This window comes from Notolepis coatsorum (assembly GCF_963971535.1).
Source record: "Notolepis coatsorum genome assembly, chromosome: 6".
NCBI lineage: Eukaryota > Metazoa > Chordata > Actinopteri > Aulopiformes > Paralepididae > Notolepis > Notolepis coatsorum.
The window spans coordinates 162,897,545-162,917,268 of NC_140170.1; the positions used below are offsets into that span (position 1 = coordinate 162,897,545).

At 43.0% G+C, this 19,724-nt stretch overlaps 2 protein-coding genes across 2 annotated transcripts in view; one reads left to right on the plus strand and one right to left on the minus strand.

Moving 5' to 3' along the window:
* Positions 1–4,610, plus strand: part of atxn7 (ataxin 7) — an 81,829-nt gene extending 77,219 nt beyond the window's left edge. Inside the window, exons 11-12 of the mRNA XM_084316798.1 lie at positions 294–1,419; positions 4,415–4,610. Coding sequence (XP_084172924.1) covers positions 294–1,419; positions 4,415–4,432 — 1,144 coding nt within the window. The 3' untranslated portion in view covers positions 4,433–4,610. The remainder of the gene's footprint in view (positions 1–293; positions 1,420–4,414) is intronic.
* Positions 4,611–8,162: 3,552 nt separating this feature from the next.
* Positions 8,163–19,479, minus strand: psmd6 (proteasome 26S subunit, non-ATPase 6). The gene is made up of 8 exons (XM_084316876.1): positions 19,192–19,479; positions 17,379–17,584; positions 14,853–14,998; positions 13,099–13,318; positions 12,469–12,577; positions 10,489–10,657; positions 9,956–10,033; positions 8,163–8,404 (listed from the first exon to the last, which is right to left on the minus strand). The coding sequence occupies exons 1-8, from the start codon at positions 19,334–19,336 to the stop codon at positions 8,308–8,310; spliced, it is 1,170 nt and encodes a 389-aa protein (XP_084173002.1). The 5' UTR covers positions 19,337–19,479; the 3' UTR covers positions 8,163–8,307.
* Positions 19,480–19,724: the final 245 nt, after the last annotated feature.

Here is a 19,724-nt window from a genome sequence, read left to right on the forward strand (position 1 = left end):
TCAATACATACAATTGTTAAGGGGATGCAGACCTGAGAAAGACGTTAGTCTTGTTTCCATCAGGGTCCACCATTTTCAATTCATATAGACATTTATGACATACACAACATACATGACATTTATGGCATAGGGACATATAGGTATTTAGTACTGATACATTTGTGACATAAACGGTATTCAAATATACAGTACTGTTACCCCTAGATCCTGACAGACACAAGGTTAGGTATGTGTTTTTGGTAACCCTTTTGGATTTTCTGACAATCAAATGATTCTGCTCCTTGCTGTTTTAGGAAAATCCCTTTGGCCTTGGAGAACTCCTCCTCCTCCACTGCAGCAGCCCACAGGACAAGCACAAACTCCCACGGTAGCACCCCTTCCTCGGGCTTCCTGAGCCCCCCTGCCACTCTGCCCCAGCCCCCTTACAGCCAATCCTACGAGGGCAAGTCTGCGCTCTCCTACGGGACCACCTTAAACGCCCGCGCCTCCCCCCAGGCCGGGGCCGAGCACCCGGCCTACGGCACCGCGCAGGCCCGACTAGTGTCTTCGTCGCCGCAGATGCCTTCAGCCCACTCCTCCTCTTCCTCATCCTCGGCTCCCTCCCTAGCCTCAGGCCGGGCGCTCAAGTCCCGTTCGTCCAGCAGCACTACCAAGTCGTCCTCCTTCAGGCCCAGGGAGAGTTCATCTGGGTCCTCCGCGCCTGTCACCCCCAACTCCACCAGCGGGGGCAGTGGTGGGGCCAACAACACCAGTAGCAGCACTAGCATCAGCTCGGGGAAAAAGAGAAAGAACAGCTCACTCCTTTCCTCTTCCCATGCCTCCTCCGAGTCCTCCTCTTCTAATGCCAACTACTCCTCTTCCTCCTTCAAGAAAAACTGTGCAAACGTCAGCAGCTCAGGTAGCGCCTACCACCACGGCTCACTCCCCCCCTCTTCGTCCTCCACCCACAGCGGGGTCCACAGCATGGGCTTGAACTGCGGCCCGACTGTGCGGACCAACTCCCTCAGCCTGAAGGCCGAGCCCTCAGGGGGGGCGGCCGGCGGCTCCTCTGGGCCCCCGACGCGAGGCCCTCCCTCGGGCAGCCCGGCGGAGTCCATCAAGCGCATGAGCGTGGTGATGAACAGCAGCGACTCCACTCTTTCCCTGGGGCCTTTCATCCACCACCAGGCCTCGTCCAACCACCACGCCGGCTTCGCCCACCACGCCTCGGACGGACGCCTGGAGGGCAAGAAACGCAAAAGCTCCCCCGCGGCCAGCGGAATCAACAGCGGGGGCGGAGCAGGGGGGCTGGGCGGAGGAGGACCGGGGCCGGGCAGGCCTAAGGTGGCCAAGTCGCCCACCATCAACAACATCCATGGCAAGCACGGGCGCAGCGTCCCAGGGACGCCAGGGCTGCCCAACAACTCCCACTTACATCAGGTGGGTTTGGCGGCTAGGTATCAAAATGCTCTTGTTGATTATGTGTCATAGAATTTGTCACACATTGAGCCCAAGGCCCAACCACTTATATGATTATTAATATATTATAGGATTATTAATATATTATTAGGATTATTTATTTTATCGATTTGAGAAAAGATTACAATATCTTGTACAGCTGGTGATGAACATGTCTTTTATGGCTGCATCATGAAAGATAAATGTCACACATATTACTCTCAAGAAGCCATTTTTGTTAAGTTTATTATTTAGTTATTATCAAGGTACTATTTGTTATTAGGCAAAAATGTTTTTACTTAAAAATCCATTCTGAAACACAATTCAAATATATTATTCCTGTGATCTTGGAGTCTCCAACGCTAGAAAAAAAGCTATACTTTACAATGATGTCAACTTTTGGAGCTGCGCCAATTAAAGTGAATGCAAGACTAACTGGATACTGATCAAACTTGTGGGAAGCACGATAGGGATATAGAGATGGGGGAACATTTTGTGGTTCATAATGGTAAAGAGATGAGGCTACATTTTGTGGTTCATAATGGTTAAGGGGAACATTTTGTGGTTCATAATGGTAAAGAGATGAGGCTACATTTTGTGGTTCATAATGGTTAATAGAATAAAACCATTCTCATGTGGATGTTCCAAGTTCACAAAATCGTTTTCCAATTCATTGTCAACTGAGCAAAGCCAGGTTGTGTCTCTTTGCTGAAATCACAGATGACTACAGATAAATGCCTTGTCTCCACTAGCCAGGGTTTATCCGTGCTGTGGCCTGTCTGGCACACACTGAGTGTCTCCATTGTCTTTAGAACCTGGCCAAAGCTGGCTGGACCTGGCTAAGACAGACACATTTCACAACCTGGCCAAAGCTGGCTGGACCTGGCTAAGACAGACACATTTCACAACCTGGCCAAAGCTGGCTGGACCTGGCTAAGACAGACACATTTCACAACCTGGCCAAAGCTGGCTGGACCTGGCTAAGACAGACACAACCTGGCCAAAGCTGGCTGGGACTGTTGTGTCATCGTGGTTGTTGGTGTGAATTTTTAATGGTTGCCTAGCAACCGGAGTTTACAAGAAACGCAAATGGAGAGGCAAACCCAACCATACCATACCAAACCTGGCCATGGCTAGCCCCAGCCAGGGGGCTAATGAAGACGACGCAAGGTAACTTAGGGCTGCATTTAAACTGAAATTCCACAGCAAAGGAACACTAAACTCACTTACCAGATTGAGGCACAACTGATGCATTCTCTGTATGTAGCCAACCAAAATGATCTCTGCTAAGAAACATTGGCAGCAGAACAGAGGGTGCCAATTTGGTAGAGCCAGACGCCATAATGAATGACACTTGGCGCTACTCGATTTACAATGGCGATTTGAATTAATCAATACCTGAATCATCTCTCCCAATCAGCTTTCCACTCTCTCTCCCACCAGCTAACGGAGTAACCACCAGAAGTAGATGCTCAGCCACACACTCCTTGTGTTTGTTTAGTAGGAGTGGCAACATAAATTATGCCCAATTTAGCCACGCCCCCTTTCATAACTCATTAACTGCTTGGCTTTCAGACTCCGTCGAGTAGTTTTTCGTTGGTGTAGGATAGCCCTGCCCCCTATGCTTTAGCCATGCCCCCTTTCATAACTAATTTGTCAGCTGTAGAGATGCTCTTTACAGTTATATTAACCTCAGTGCTACTTTGAGAGCACCTGCACAATGATGGTCACAGCTCATCAAGAATGATGTGCTTGTTTTTCTTATTACTCTTAGCTTCATTGTAATGTATTCAGTTTAATGTGTGAGGAGGAAAGTATTTGAATGTGTCCAAATTCACAGTTTCGACTCAAGTCACTTTCTACTTGTCTTGTACTTTGCTGTGAACTTGGGACTGGTCTTGAAACTTGACCTTCTTGATAGTAGACCCAGGCCTTCTTGATATGAGACCCAGACCTTTTTGATGAGACCCAGACCTTCTTGATTTGAGACCTCGGGTCTTGTTGATGAGAGACCCAGACCTCAGACCTTTTTGATATGAGACCCAGACCTCGGACCTTCTTGATATGAGACCCAGGCCTTCTTGATTTGAGACCCAGGCCTTCTTGATATGAGACCCAGACCTCGGACCTTCTTGATATGAGACCCAGGCCTTCTTGATATGAGACCCAGACCTCGGACCTTCTTGATATGAGACCCATGCCTTCTTGATATGAGACCCAGACCTCAGACCTTTTTTATATGAGAACCCGGTGTAGGGATAGTTTTAATTACATTTTATATTAGGCAGTTTGTTTCACTCTTCTGCACCTGTATTGAGAAATGTACTTTTGCCTATCGTAGTTCTAAAATGTTGCCGTCTAAAATTGGCCACACTAGCTCTTGTATTATGGCATGCGACTCAAGTTGAAATAGCCTGAAAAGTAATTTGGGACAAAAGCCATGGACATCTTAAAAACGGAGTTTTAACTGTACCACCCTTAAACTCAACAGGGAGCCAGCGAATGTCCTTAAACTGATTCGGAATCATCTATATTCGTAAAACAATATATCTCGACAATTCAGTATGGGCCAATTATATTGGTGCATCGATAATACTGTATATGTCGAGGCCTAACAGAGAATGTATCATTAGTTAGTGTGTGTAGTGTGTAATTACATCTTCAGTCTTTTGAGGCTCAAAGCTGCTAGGCCTATTAGCAAATGAACACCTTTTGATGCAAGCTGTGTATCTTGGCAGCTCCATGGAATGGGTCCCTATTTTTAGTGCTCCAGTCATTCCCTGTTACTTGGTGGAAATCTCTTTATATAACACTGAAGTTAATTCCTAATAGTAAATCGACAGTGAGCGGAAACAGGGAATGGCTGCGTTAATGGGCATTATCGTTTTGTGTTGACAGCCTAACGATGACAGCACTGTATTGACGTGACTTTACCACCCATTTTGACATCGATTCCCTCTCCCCCTCCTCCCACCAGCCAAAGGCTCGTCCCTGACAACGGCATCCGGATTCTGTTCACGGAAGCAGTGGACGGACGGCAAATAGGAGCGGGCAGCCTGCAAGCTGACCCGGACTGCACGAGGCCTTCTACTCTCAGCTTCCCACGATCCTCAGGGTGGAGATGATCTGGACTGCCCAGTGACGTCAAAGCATTGTCATGGTCATTAAAGTGTTTCTCCCAAAGCCATGTGGGGAGGGGGTTGGGGCGCGATGTGGGGGAAACGCCAGGCATATAAGTGCACCACCAGGCGGCCTGGTGGGAGTACGGTAGCGACGACGCCTCGACGTCCCGCGTGTACTGAGAGGTCTTCCTGCATGAATGGATGGATGGAAGGAGGAGGAACAGCCATGTTGCCCGATGACTTGCGGGCGAAAGTTCGAAAGAGGCTCTGGCGAAAAGCGCGGGCCCAAAGTACCACCGCAACGGTCCGGCCGAGCCGCGGAGCCGCCAGGGAGCCAACGAGCCTGATCTCTTCCGTGTGTGTGCGCGTGAATGGTGTATGTTTGTGTGCGACTGTTTGTCACTTCAGATTCTGCTGGACTACTGGAAATTATGACTTAACACCCCCAACGCCTGATCTCAGAAGCCTTGGAAGGAGGGGGGGGGGGGGGGCAGGAGGAGCAGGAAACCCGTCGGTTGCAACACTTCAAACAACAAACAATCATCTTGTTGTCTCACCTTTTTCCATTCGTTTCAACTCCTTTTTACTGACAGTTCTAGTAACCTCAGGTTACACACAGTAGCCAGAGACCAGTCGCTAGGGACGGATCTAGTCAATTCTTTGTGACCCAAAATAATTATGCAAGTGTTACCTTTTTATGTTTTCTTAAGAAGCTTTTTACACTGAACTAGAAAGTCTTTGTAGATGGTGGCAAACAGTCAATTGTGCATGAAAATGTGAAGGACACACCTGATGTGCCCATTTGATTGAATCTTTTGTCAAAGAGGGATAGTTTGTCTTGAGGACAAGTTTATTTCCTGAATCTTTTCATTGTGTAAAAGGACAGCCACAATAGACCTACCCCCAACTGTGAACAGCACTAAATAACTACGTACTTGCCGCACAGGCAGTGCTTATGCCCAAAAAGCTAGCCAAAGGCCGCAATTAGCTTCCCAAGTCTTCGTTTTAACCTGAAGGGTGGGCAGTCTTGCCCACAAAATTGTAGTAGTGTGTAGACCTCAAATGCCTCTGTGTGGATATTAGAACTGGATTGGTGCAAACAATATTATTCAGTGTTGGGGAAACGTTGCTTTAAAACGGTAGTTTACCAAACTACTAGCTACTTCACAATAAAAAGTAGTTTAACTACATCTTTAAAAAATGTCAAAACTAAAACTACTTTCAAAAAGTAGTTCAACTACATCCAAACTACATTGCCAAAAACAATCTGAGTCTGGAATCTCCTAGTGGTACACAGAGGTGTAATTGAACTGACAGAGTAAAGTGTGATTGGCGTTTGATTTAGGGACTAAGGCAGGCACTTAGGCATGCCCAATGGTGTGTACCAGGGAGCAGTGGTTGAGGTGGCACCACGTTTCTATGGCAATATGTAGTAACTACTGAAGAAGCTAGAGATTTTAATGTAGTTAAACTACCACCCAACTACTGAGAAATTTTGTTAAGCTATTCATTTAACTGGTCTGTGTAGTTAACTACTCCCCCCCCCCCCCCCCCCAACACTGATTATTATCCAAATTTGCTTCTAATATCCACACGTGTTACCGAGTAGCGCTTTCTGGAATGAAATATCTTTGGCTCTGCAGAGGGAGTCGGGTATTGGTACGACTCTGCCTGAACAAATGTATGCATCACACCTGTCTTCTGTGGGCAAGACTGTCCCATTTGTAACCACTACTGCAGCTCTGGCTGCTAAGGGTTGCCATGGATCACCATTATGCTGGTGTGATGTAAGAGAAGATTTGTCCCAACAGGATGGATAGCCAGACATATTTGTATTCCTTTGTCAAAATGGGAGTCTTAATCTGGCAATACTTCCCTGTCTCATTGAGATGTTTTGCTAGCTTGCTAGGGTTTTGGTGTTGGTTAGTTTCTTACTTCCCTGTCTCTTTTGAGATGTTTGCTAGCTTGCTAGGGTTTTGTTGGTTAGTTTCTTTATTTGGTGTGAGATTCATGGAGATGGCTTCACAGGGGACGTTGATACCTTCACTAACACCTGTTGATTCGCTGAACCTCCACTGATGTCATGATAGTGTGGGGACTTTTTTTTGTATCTTATTTTAGCTTTTTTTCTTTCTCGTAGCCTATGTATCGAACAAGTATTGAAGTAACCCTATTTCAGAATACATATTTTGTTAACGAATTGTACATATTGAAATATGTATTTTTGCACAGGCCTTTTCGTACACATGGATTTTTGGTACAATTGAAAAATCCTTATTTATTTAGTAGACATGACAAGTTTAAGAACTTGATTATTTGAAGTGGTTCACTGCCAAGTCTATATAATGCAATACGCCTATAAATAGGAGGTTGAAGCATCTCATGAATCATGTACGGGGATCATAAAATAAATACATTTAAAAAAACAAAACAAACTAAAACAAAGGAAGTGTTGCCACTGTAGCATGAGTCTGTATGACAGAGGAAACCTTTATTCACTTTTCAAGGTCTCTCTCACATGTGCTTTTTACAATACTTTTTACGTTGCCTATAAATCAACTCCACAAAAATGATTAGCTATCTTACGTGACCCAAATGGCCTGTGATCCGATATTGTCCTGCAGGCTTGAAGCTGTGCCCGTTGTCTAAGCAGTTTCAATGGACTCTTAAAAAAAAAAGAAAAAAAAGAAATCATACTTTGTAGATGGAAGACCTTAAAATGCATTTCATGATTGAAACACTTTTCTTTTAAGGCTGAAGGGACTTACGCAATCACCATCGAAGAGGAACACTTGGAACAGTTTGCATCATTGTTGCCAAACGTAAATTGAATCATAGCTTTTGAGGAAATTCTTAGTTTGCAGCTTTTAAAAGAAATAATGAAATGAGAAAGTGCCTGAATTAGTTTCACCCTGACTGTTGGAGGACAGTTTTATTTAATTTTTTACCTTACTTGAATGTTCTAAGTATTTTAAGGAGCTTGCTTTTAAAAATCTGCCTATGAAACCCTAAATGTGGTGAAACCAGAGAGCCTGTCTGCGCCTCGGTATGAAACACTTACGTGGGGAATCAAGTTTTCCCAGCTAAAAACGTCAAAAGGATTTCTGTAACCCTGGGTATGTGGTTTGCTAGGATTTGTTCAGAACATGTTCAATCAAGTGTTTTGTTTACCATCAAACTCCACTGACAACTTTGTCTGTTTCCTGCAGATGGAAATATTGCAAAGAATTTTTGTTATATTAAGCACCATAGACTTAGAATGTGAAAGTGAGGACACAGCTTGCTTATGTGAGAGGAAAGAAATATCCACCATTCATATGATGTAAAAGCGTGTATAGATTTTTTTTTATACATTATCAAAATCATTTTGATCAGCTGGACTTTTATGTATTGGCTGCTATGTAATTCATGAACAAAAAACATAAGGTTAGATTTACTTAATATTTAAAGAAAAAAAGATTGTATAGTCTATTTGTTTTGTAACAAGTTTCTGTAAATAAAAAAAAATAATTTATACTGCTATTTATACGAAATAACGTCTCTGGCTCTTTTCTGAATTTATTATTTTTAATTGGTCTGCATGAAAGCAAAACTGACTCCAGGTCACCGAAAACATGTTTATTATATACACAATATAAGGGTCACTTTTTTTTCTCTCAGACAGACGGTTGGTTCCGATACTGGTGTGATAACAAAAACAAGGTATCCTTTCCTCACGATGGCAGCAGAAGTGGAATTGCTTCCCATGTTACATGTTGATAACTCGCGACAGCTTCTGGACTCTGTTGAGCAGCAGGTCACCCTTCTTTATGGTCTCCTGGTACTGCCAGTTCTTACTATCAGGTCTGGGGAACAGAAGAAGAGGCCTTTAATAAACTCTGCTCCCATAGACTGAGCTGGCCAGAAGAGTAGAGCGCTATGTACGGAAAATGTTCTTCTCCAGAGTCAGACAAGAGGATTAGGGATGCTCGATGTTGGCTTTTTTTTACCTATACCGATATTGTCCAACTCTTAATTTCAGATACCGATATATGCAGGGTTCCCCCCCCCCCCCCCCCCCCAAAAATGGAATAATTTCAGGTAATTAACATTACATATCTCTTGTTGTGGAATTAACACAACATTATGCATACTTTTGACAATAAATCAAATCAGAATTTGTTCTTACTTGCCTGGGTAAATAAAGGTTATAGAAATGTAAAAAAAAAAAATTATGCCGCTATCGCCCGATAATATCTGTAGGCCGATAATATCGGACATCCCTAAAGAGGATAGATGCCAATTTCCTCTCAGCAGAAATTAATGCTGTTGGGCCAAAAAGAAATGAATGCTGTTGGGCCAAAAAAAACTCCCAGAGTTTTAAGCTAGGATAATGGTCCGTATCCGCTTCCATTCGTTTGTACCGAGCTAGGCTAGCTTGCAGCCGGATAGCTTTCTACTGAACGCACAGAGGAAACCGGTATCCATTCTTGTCTGACTCGAGACATAATGTGAGCCTTTTTCTTTAATGGTTGTTTACTCTGGAGACATAATGTCGGCATGTTTCTTTAACACTTTGGGTGCCGGGAAACGCTTAAACACGTCATTCCCGGCCATGCTCAAGTTGCCGAAGACGCTTTACAGCGTCTTTAATATCAATATTTCAAAAATCTGGGATCGGATTCATATGTCCCCTGCGCTGGCCTGAGATCCACCAGGAGGACCCACTGAGCTCTCTGGCGGTTCAGGAGCGCCATCTGGTGGCCGATCGGTGCAATCGCTTAACAGGAAGTGCCGTAGAGGTTGTGCTGGACGGCCGTATTACTTCCGGGCACTCGGTACATGTCCCGGGACTCTGGCTCGTCACACTACATAGCGATCGATTGCCAATAACAGAGACTGGGGTGAGTTTTAGCGTGTAAAGTTACCGTCTTCGATACTAACTGCTATTATCAACATTTGACCCACATTAGATGATTGGTATAACGCTGCCCACGGAATTATAAACGGCCCCTAGCCCATCCGGTCAACATCAGATGACGTGTAGTAACTTCTAGAAGTACGTCTAGTTGGAATTTTTTATATCGCGCTGATTGCCATAAAACTGTATTGCATCATCAATATAATGTATTTGGGGCTATAGATCACGTTCTGGAGAAAGAGATGAAAACATACTTATACATTAGACCATACTTTACTATGAATATGTGAATGAAAAAGTTTAACGTTGCTACACAATGAACAATTGAATGGGCCCTAATAATGGCAATGTAGCAATAGAATTTAAAAAGTTATAGCCCTGCAAAGAAGGGGACTTTCTCTATAGACAAATAGAGCCGGCAACCTACGGTTGATAATGAATTTAACCCATGGCAGCCAAAGTGTTAATGGTTGTTGATGTAAAAATAGAACATTACCTGTTGGTTTCCACTATCTCATTTACTTTGTCAATTTTGCAATGGAGACGTCCAGCGGCTATGAATCTGGAGAGTTCCCTATAGCGAGAGAAAGAGAATTAGTGGATTGCAGGTTAATGTTATCAGTGTATTTTTTCCCTTTACATCCAAATCCTTCAAGCACATACATACAATTTTAACAACACAAACAGGAGTTCAACAGTTTTAATTCAGAGTTTAATTCATCTTAATTAATAAAGCTTTAAATAAGAGTTGCCTACAATGAATAAGTACAATCAAGTAAACAAGGCATGATTGCCCTCTGTACTATTCTGTTTGGCTACTTGCTATGTTGGTGATACGAGAACTTGAGTTCAATCTATTGTCATACTTGCGAGTCGCTCTGTATAAGAGCATCTAGTGAATGCTGGAATCCACTACCGCCAATGGATAGCCCTGAGAGCATCTTCACTCCATGAAATTACAAGACGCAAAACCAGAATAAAAATGCTTTTGGGTGACATTTTATTTAGGTTGGTTGTGTTTGGACTCACTGGTCGATGAACTCTGTGCTGACGCCGAAGGCCTCGGCCATGTAGCCCAAGGTGAGCGAGCGGTAGGACTCCAGCAGCTGGCTGTAGGCCTGGATCCTCATCTCCCTCACGTAGTAGCGGTAGTGGGGCGCAAACAGCCAGTCCTTCTTCATCTCCTGCTCCACCGTGGCTTCAGGAGAAGAGGGACACAAGATCATGGTCATTCCCTGGGGAATACTGTTATTCTACATGATCATTCCCTGAGGGAATACTGTGATTCTACATGATCATTCCCTGAGGGAATACTGTTATTCTACATGATCATTCCCTGGGGGAATACTGTTATTCTACATGATCATTCCCTGGTGGAATACTGTTATTATACATGATCATTCCCTGGGGGAATACTGTTATTCTACATGATCATTCCCTGGTGGAATACTGTTATTCTACATGATCATTCCCTGGGGGAATACTGTGATTCTACATGATCATTCCCTGGTGGAATACTGTGATTCTACATGATCATTCCCTGAGGGAATACTGTTATTCTACATGATCATTCCCTGAGGGAATACTGTGATTCTAAATGATCATTCCCTGAGGGAATACTGTGATTCTACATGATCATTCCCTGAGGGAATACTGTTATTCTACATGATCATTCCCTGAGGGAATACTGTGATTCTACATGATCATTCCCTGGTGGAATACTGTGATTCTACATGATCATTCCCTGAGGGAATACTGTTATTCTACATGATCATTCCCTGAGGGAATACTGCATACTGCTCTCTAGAGCCACGTCAATGAGTTAGGATCATTATGGGTGCTGTAACAGCATTCCAGAAATCCAAGTAGAATCCCTTCATAAACATTAGGGATGCACCAATACCGGCATCAGACATTGGGCCGATATCAGGGTAGAATCAAATCTGATGCTAAGAGCCATGTGCAACACGTCAGACATCAAAGCAAAGCCACTCGATTTTCTTCATGTTTGCCTAGGCCTGCCACGATAACAAATTTTGCTGGGCGATTAATTGCCCCCGAAAATATGGCGATAAGCGATATTATTGCGACCGGTTAGAGAATTTTTTTTTGAGAAATTTATTTCCCAAAACTTTTATTTTGAAGCCCACCGCTCCGTCTTTTCCGGTGTTTTAGACTTTTATTTTGAAGCCCACCGACCGGACCGGAAGTATTGTTGTGATTATCCTAGCTTGCTGATGCTGCTGGTAGACCGACATGCTGCTGGTGGACTGGGGCCAGCTAACGTTAGCTTGCTGATGCTACTACTACTTCGACATGCTGCTAATGGGCTGGGGCCAGCTGATGCTGCTGGTAGATCGACATGCTGCTGGTGGACTGGGGCCAGCTAACGTTAGCTTGCTGATGCTACTAGTAGATCGACATGAGCTAATGATAAAACAAATGTTGAGATTGTTGGTGAACAACTAACTTTAAGTTAGTTTTAACGTTAGCTACTAACGTTAAAACGCTAACGTTACACTACAAATAACGCTACTTGGTTAAAAGGAGCAACACTATTGAGAAATGTAGTTAAGCTATGTGGTGTTGCCCCACGGAGCTCCTGTGCTGTGCTCTCTGCTCTGTAGTAAAGCCAGCAGCCCGCCTCCCAACACGGACAGTGACTGACAAGGGGCACTGGTTCCGCCTCATTAAAACAAACGCGCAAATAGCAATTAATCGCGCCCGTCAAAATCATTGCATTAATTTTAATTATCGCGGCAATTAATCGATTTATTGCTTATCGCGGCAGGCCTGTGTTTGCCACAATACTACAAATCTGATGCCAGGAGCCATGTGCAACATGTGGGAAATCAAAGAGACTCCCTTCTTCTCTTCATGTTTGGCACAGAGGAGCATTTTTAGAATAACATGGTCCAACAAGTCCATGCTGTTGAGCATCGGGTTGGTACTCTAAATTGGTATGGCCAGTGAGCGAGGAGTATCTGCACGCTGAACAGGCTCGCTCACCCAGAGACTGGAAGAAGACGGAGTAGCGGCACTCGTACAGGGAGAACAGGTACTGGCGGGTAGAGGGCAGACCGTGGAGCACCTCCAGGATCTCGGCTCCTTTGATCACCTGGAACACAAAAAAGATAAATAAGGAGTGCTAATGAAACATTGAGTCACGTTGGCAGAACAGAAGAGCACCGATACCACTTGTTGCTGACCCGGTACAAGTACGATACAGTACAGAATGGCAGTACCGGTACTTTCTCGATAGTGACCGTTGATATTACAGCTCAATATGACATGATAAGGCAGCAGTCCCTATAACGCATGGTATTGCTATGTTTTCATCGACATGATTTCATGGTGCTGTAATTAACACAACACAAAGATTCAATGTGCCCGATAACATCACTGGTGGCCATATTCAACCTCATTTACTCTCAATAACTGTCCAACGAAATGCATGTATGCAAAACTGTTTAACAACCGTTGAAATTTTAACTGAATTTAGCATCATGGAATAGCATTGTACTAGTACAAGGTCCTAGGCATCATTGGACTGCACTGAGACCAAGTATTTTAGCCTAGTAGTATCGCTACAGGCACACCAGTGGTACACAGACGCAACAAGGCCCCCCCCCCGCTGACCTTTTCTCGAAGGTCGGGCCTCTTCAGAGCGATCATGCAGACGTAGACCGTGTAGGTGACGAAGGTCTTGTAGTCCATGAGTTCGTAGGAGGTGAAGGTGGAGACAGTGTCCAGGAAGAGCTCCGCTGCCTGCTTGAAGTCCCTGATGGCCACGCAGTACAGTCCCTGGTAGACCTTCAGACGGTTCCTCCTGTCCCAGTCCCCACCCTCCTCGATAAGGCTGTGGACAGGAGAACAACAGAGATGACCACTTGAAGTCCCCATGAAATGGCTAGCAGAATGCTATTCAGACTGTGCATATTTACACATTTCCTGTAAAAACAGGAAGCTAGGGAAGGACTTATTGCGAATAATGGCATTCACAGTAGCCAATAGCCCTGAATGTGCGTTACGACCCATTAGCTAGGAAGGTAACGTTGAACATTGGTTTCGTTAACGAGCCAAAGTGCTTGCTTAGATACAATGTGCTGTAAATGTCATTGTAGAAAGCATTTCATTGGTGCAGGATGACTCAACATTTTTCTTTTAATGATTTTCCAGGAAATTACCAACTCTAAAATACCATTCAAGAATACCTACAAAAATTTGTTGGCATTGTTGATACAGATACTGGCGTATAGGTGACGGTCAGCATTAGACATAATGTGATCAAAGAACTTAAACATCTATTTTGATTTCATGGGGCCTTTAAGGGTATAATCATGACGCCAACGGAAGATGATGGATTAGACAGCTGCCGTGTGTATATCTGTAGTAACATGAAGTAACATTTAACAGGTTAAGTGTTATGGACTATTACCTTTAGGAATAACAGAGGGATAGAATGCATTACCTTTGAGAATTGGGTAATATTATTGTAACAATACTCAGGGTATATTAAAAAGTTAAAGATCGACTGCAAACTAAATGCTTAATGACAAACAAAATGCAGGCGCTACTGTGTTTATTGTAACCATATTTATTGTAATGTATAATATAACTGATAGGCCACACAGACCCTCATCTGCACCTTTGATCACACTGCCTACTTGCTCAGATGCGTATATTCAGAGTTAATTATATTGTTTACACTGCCTATTTTTATTTTCTACTGTACTATAATTTTATTGCCTGTATTTATGTCTTCTACTATTACCCTGCCCATACCTGTACCTCCCCTCTCCCATCTTGCTTTATTGATTCCCCAGGGGGATCAATAAAGGAATATCTTATCTTATCAGACTCTTGATGTTAATACACAAATCTGAGTAGGAGAATAAACACCTTAGAACGCGCCGGTATGCCAAGAAAAACATTTTAGGCATGGCAATAAACACCATAGCACATTATAGCATATATATATTACCGTCTCGTCTCTTGGTTCTTTGGAAAGACGAGACGAGGTCAGAGGAGTTTGATAATATTGACTGAGGATGGCCAGATAATGCTTATATTTAAACATTTAAAAACACAATACATGATCATGCGATTTATTTTGTGTGGTACAACAATAAAATGTTCTAAATAAATAACAATGTTGAAGTCAACAGGGAAACGGGATCTGAGATTTTTTTTTCTTTTTTACAAATTTGTTTACTGCATCACAGCTAATGACTGATATATGATATGATATATTATTGTTGAAAGTTCTCCTTGTAGTAGCTTTAAGAGCTCAAATGTATAAAACCAACTGCTGGACTACCTTGAAGAATATGCTACTGAAGAAAGTATTAACTGATGTAAAAGCAACATGTGGTGATGTGTGGAGCCCTCACCTCTTGGCTTTCTCAGAGTTGCGTGTGATGAGATCACTGTCCATGTAGAAGAGGCCAATCCTCAGCAGGTAGAAGACGATGTCTAGTCTGTGACCCAGAGCCACTGTTTTGTCATACGTCTTCCTGAAGGCTGTCAGGGCTCCCTCCTGTGGCGGCACGCGGTAAGGCACACATGTTAATACATACAAGCGGCATTGGAACGGCTGCACCGTGTATGTGGTGATCCGTGTCTCCTCCGTGTAATTACATCTCCCTTGTTGACATGTGACCAAATAAGACGGAACATAGTTAACATCCAAGCTGCTCCGATCATCAGCCTTCTTGCAGACTACAATGGACTGTTTACACAATACAAAACACAACACGTATGTGCAACTTAATATGCTGGTCCTTGGAAACATCTGATTAGGCAAAACTGTGAATGAAATGGGTGCTACAGACAAGTGTCCAGTTATGTCATGAGACTGTTGCAAGCCACAAATTGCCCTAGTTTGTATATCTTTGGGGAAAAGACTTTGCTTTGGGATATTAAGTTTATTTTGGTTAGAAGTGAGCAATCTGCCCCAGCACAGTAAGGTTCCAAAACAGTTGGCAATATACTGAAACTCAGGACTGAGGTTTAGCATTGCATCAGTCAGCTGTTTGTGTATGAATGTTGCCAGATGTTCTACTTGGAAAACAATGTTGTTACCTACCCACTGAAAACACAATTGAAACAGTCTACTGTAAGGAGAAAACTAGCCATGTAGAAGCTTGCTGCGTTCCCCATATGTTGGCCCACCACAATATCAAGCAGGTGCACCCCAAATAGATTTCCCAAACGGATACAAGGAGAAAAATCACAAATTCCCTAATCACAAAGTACCTAAGAATCTCTGGGAAACACTGTCCTGTACATCACTACAGACAGTAGGTGAGGTAAAAGGAAGCTCCCATGCTGGTACAGATCAAATCTAATAGCGAGAACAAGGCTATAATGTAACATGTCAGAAAAGAAACAGACTTACTGTTCTTGTCTGGGCGGGTGGGTGGATGCTTTATTTTAAACAAATTAATAACACGTCAAATTTATAAGGAATAGCAAAGGGGGAAAAAAGAAAAGGAAATGGAATAGTTCATTCACGGACAACTTGTTGCTATTTGTGAACATTCAGAATATTGACCCTCATGGCTCATGTCACAACTTGTTGTAATTTGATATGTTACCAATAAAAATAGATCATACATTTTTTATTTTAACTCTGTACAATAAGATGGGTTACAGATATCCTGACAAGGCCTCAACGCTTCACCGGTGTCTACAGGCAAATATTACACCTTTTAATAAAGCAGACAACCTCAACCCCTGCCTTCCATGTGTGTTCTCTACCCAAAACAGTTTTTTTTTTATTTGTATATATTTTTTTAATTATGTTTTTGGTTGATTTTTTTATTTGTTTGTACTACCGGGCAGTCAGAGAATGTATAAAGAAGGAACATTTAGACTATGAAGTTGAGGGGTAATAGCTTTCCCTGACATTTTTATTCTCTCATGTTATTGTAAGTATTGCTTGAATTGACAGACCATCTATTTATATTGTTTATTTAATGTTTTGAGTAAGGGGGCAGGCTAAATAAGATTTTCTTCTCCCTGCTCCTTTTCGCTCATGGAATGTACAAATTGGGAGGTGCTTTTTATTATGAAATTATGCTGTTTTTGTGTTGTGCTTTTGTGGAGCTGTGCATTGCCATGAACGGAACAAATAAAAAATGTAATTAAATAAATCATCACACAAGCATACACACAAAAGCACCTTAGTGACTTACACACCACACAAGCACACTGCTAACATATACCACCTTGTATTGTATAAGTTTGTATAGATAGATAGCGTTGATTTCAGGTCAATCCTGATCCAATCCAGATCATCCTGAAATCAACGCTAGATTATCACTATTATGTCTCCTCGTCCATACATGAAATGACCGTCGTAGCGGGGCGCCCCCCCCCCCCACCCCCACCAACGGTATAATCAGCCGAAAAATTACAACGTGATGACTGGATTACAGTCAAATGCATTTCTCGCCTTTTCCTGGAATTACTGAAAAACACCCAAACCATACTCTATTCAAAACGGTATAAAATGGAAATGTACGAATGAAAAAACAATCTGTCTCGGCAATGTTGACTAGAAGCAGCTCACTGAGACCCGACGTCGTTATTAGACCCATAGATATAATATAAGATATATTTTAAGCACTCGTAAATGTCAGTCTAACACTATATCCATTGAATAAAGACTTGGCAATGAATGGGGTATCAGCGCCCCCTGCTGTGGCGGTCAATGTGTTAAGATGTTAGATCCTAATATGAAAAACTGAAAACGATGACGATGTCTATTTTGCTGCTGTCTATATGCTCGTTTTATACTTATTTTATGTCAGCACTTTATGCATTGCTTTTGATCTGCAAATTCTATACTCATTTGATTCCTGTCTTTTTCCCCCTCATCATGTCAGCCATGTGTCCTGGAAAAAAAGACCCACCTTATCCCCGATTCTGATGAGATACTCTGCTTTGGCCATCATGGCGTCCCGGATCTCGCTCTCTCCCAGGCTCTTCTCTGCGTCTACGAGGATGTCGTCCAGGCGCTTCAGCTCCTCCTCATTGGCCTTCTTGAACTTGCTCAGCAGGTCACCGTCCACCTGCCACTTCAGCTCCTTGCACAGGACCTCATAGTACGGTGCCATGTCTGCAAAAGAGAGGACCGGGTTTGATTGATTGATTGAAAACTTTATTAACAGATTGCAGAATGGGTACAATACAGTACAGCTCAATACACACAATTGTTAAGGGGATGCAGACCAGAGAAAGACTTTCGTCCTGTTTACATCAGGGTCCCCCATTTTCAATTCATCAGGACATACAGATAGTCAGTACTGCTACATCTATACATTTATGACATACCAGATTTGCAAATACAGTACTGTTTGTGATACAGAAGGAGTCAGGAAAAGGGAGTATATACATTTGACGTAGAAACTGTACATTGGAGGAGGTTGGGTGGGGGGGGTTGGGTACACTGGGGTATTGACAACCATACTGGGTAATCTACATTGGAGGTGGTTGGGGGGGGGGGGCACACTGTATAAACAAGCAAAACTGTACATTGAGGGGGGGGGGGGGATAGACACTGTACAAAACAAAATTGTACATTGGACTATTGACAAAACCATACTAGGTAAATGACTGTACATTGGAGGGGGTTGGGTTAGGATATTTACAGGGGCCAGTGATGCATCTCATTGGGCAAAATGACAAGCCTCGAGTCAAGAAGGTGGTGTAATGTGTTAAATGGAAACAGTGCACTACACATTTAAATTATTCCTGTGATGCAGTTAGCCTAGTTCCATAATGCCACTTCCCAGCCCCTACAGTGACTTTGGAGATAACGTTAAGTGTCTTGAAATTTGGACAGACAGTATTCCAAAGCCAACGATTTTGATTTGGCTCACCTGATGTTTTTATATTTAAAAAAGGGGAACACCGCCTAAATTAATAATCCCAATGAATATGTTATTTCCATGGCATTACAGTTCAATCAATATTTGTGAACGTGAGCTGCTCTCTCAATCGCAAAGCCAGAAAGCAGAGAAGTACCGGGTAAGTCTCCAAACTTGTGATGTAATCGGGTATAAAGTCTGGAGCTGCTCCATAGACAATGAATTTAGAGACTGATTTTGTGGACCCATATAAATAATGTTCTCAATTCTGAAACAGAAAATGTACCAGTAGTCAAGAGCATTCCCATGGGTGCTCTCAGTATTGCTTCATTGTTTATGTGGGTTTGGGAGAGAGTTGTTCATCATGTCTACTCATATTTCATCTTTTTAGGACCGTCTTATACTATAGGAGTAACATGTAATATGCGTTTTGCATTAGGCGTAGTTATCACTTCATATGACCTAGTCTCTCTAATTTAATAAAAATTGGGATAAAAAAACGTTACCGTCCGAGTCTCAGATCGAGACTATTATTATTATTATAGCGCTTTTATAAATGAGCGATTCTGTTTTTGGTCTTTGAAACAAACTGACTTGCAGCCTGGTCAACATAAACGATAACAACAAAGGAGTGCAACGCCGACAGCGAAGAGAACATCTGACGTTAGCTTTCGGTAGCTGTTAGCTAACTTAACTGTCAACGGAAGCCAAGTCATCCCTGTAGCGTTACTAGCGGACATGATTAGCTACTTAGCTTCCATACTGTGTTTGTTACTGTTGAGGTGTTGACACACAGACAGCTACTGCCTAGGACCGACAGCCACGTTATTATCTTACTAACAAGAACACAACTCACTGTTCAATGTTATCGCGTCCATGAGCTCGGTCTTCACTTTGGCGTCTTGTCGGTGACCGTCCATCGTGAGCAGAAACTTTAGCTGTGCTATCCTGAGGTCAGGGTTCTTGGGCAGACCCTCTTCTTCCAGGTTCTCCAGCGGCATTTTGGCGAATACAAAATCAAAATAACAGCTAAAAATAAAGATGCGTTTGTTTTGTGTGTAGACGACGGCAACCGATTTCTTTCTTCAGCTAAACCTCAGCTAGCCAACGACGCGATGACTACGGGAAACACTGGTCTGTTGTTGCTTCCGCCGAACTGCCAATCAACGAGCACAGCGAAAAGAGCGTCACCACACGCGACGAGCAGGGTGCTTACTTAATGCGTACTGCCCTCCCGTGGCGAATAGGATGAATGTCTTCGTAGGGTAAATCATTGTAACGATTATCAATTATCATCAGCAATATATTATAGCAATTATTGTTACAAAATACATCGTTACAAAACAAATGCTCTCAGCTATGCCTGCGTGGTGTCAAGTGTGCACAGAA

Coding starts and splice junctions, on each gene's coding strand:
- psmd6 (XM_084316876.1), bottom strand. CDS start 19,336: ATGCCGCTGGAGAACCTGGAAGAAGAGGGTCTGCCCAAGAACCCTGAC. Junction 13,319..14,852: donor AACTCTGAGAAAGCCAAGAG/GTGAGGGCTCCA, acceptor TCCTGTCCACAG/CCTTATCGAGGAGGGTGGGG. Junction 10,658..12,468: donor CGTCTTCTTCCAGTCTCTGG/GTGAGCGAGCCT, acceptor CTTCTCCTGAAG/CCACGGTGGAGCAGGAGATG.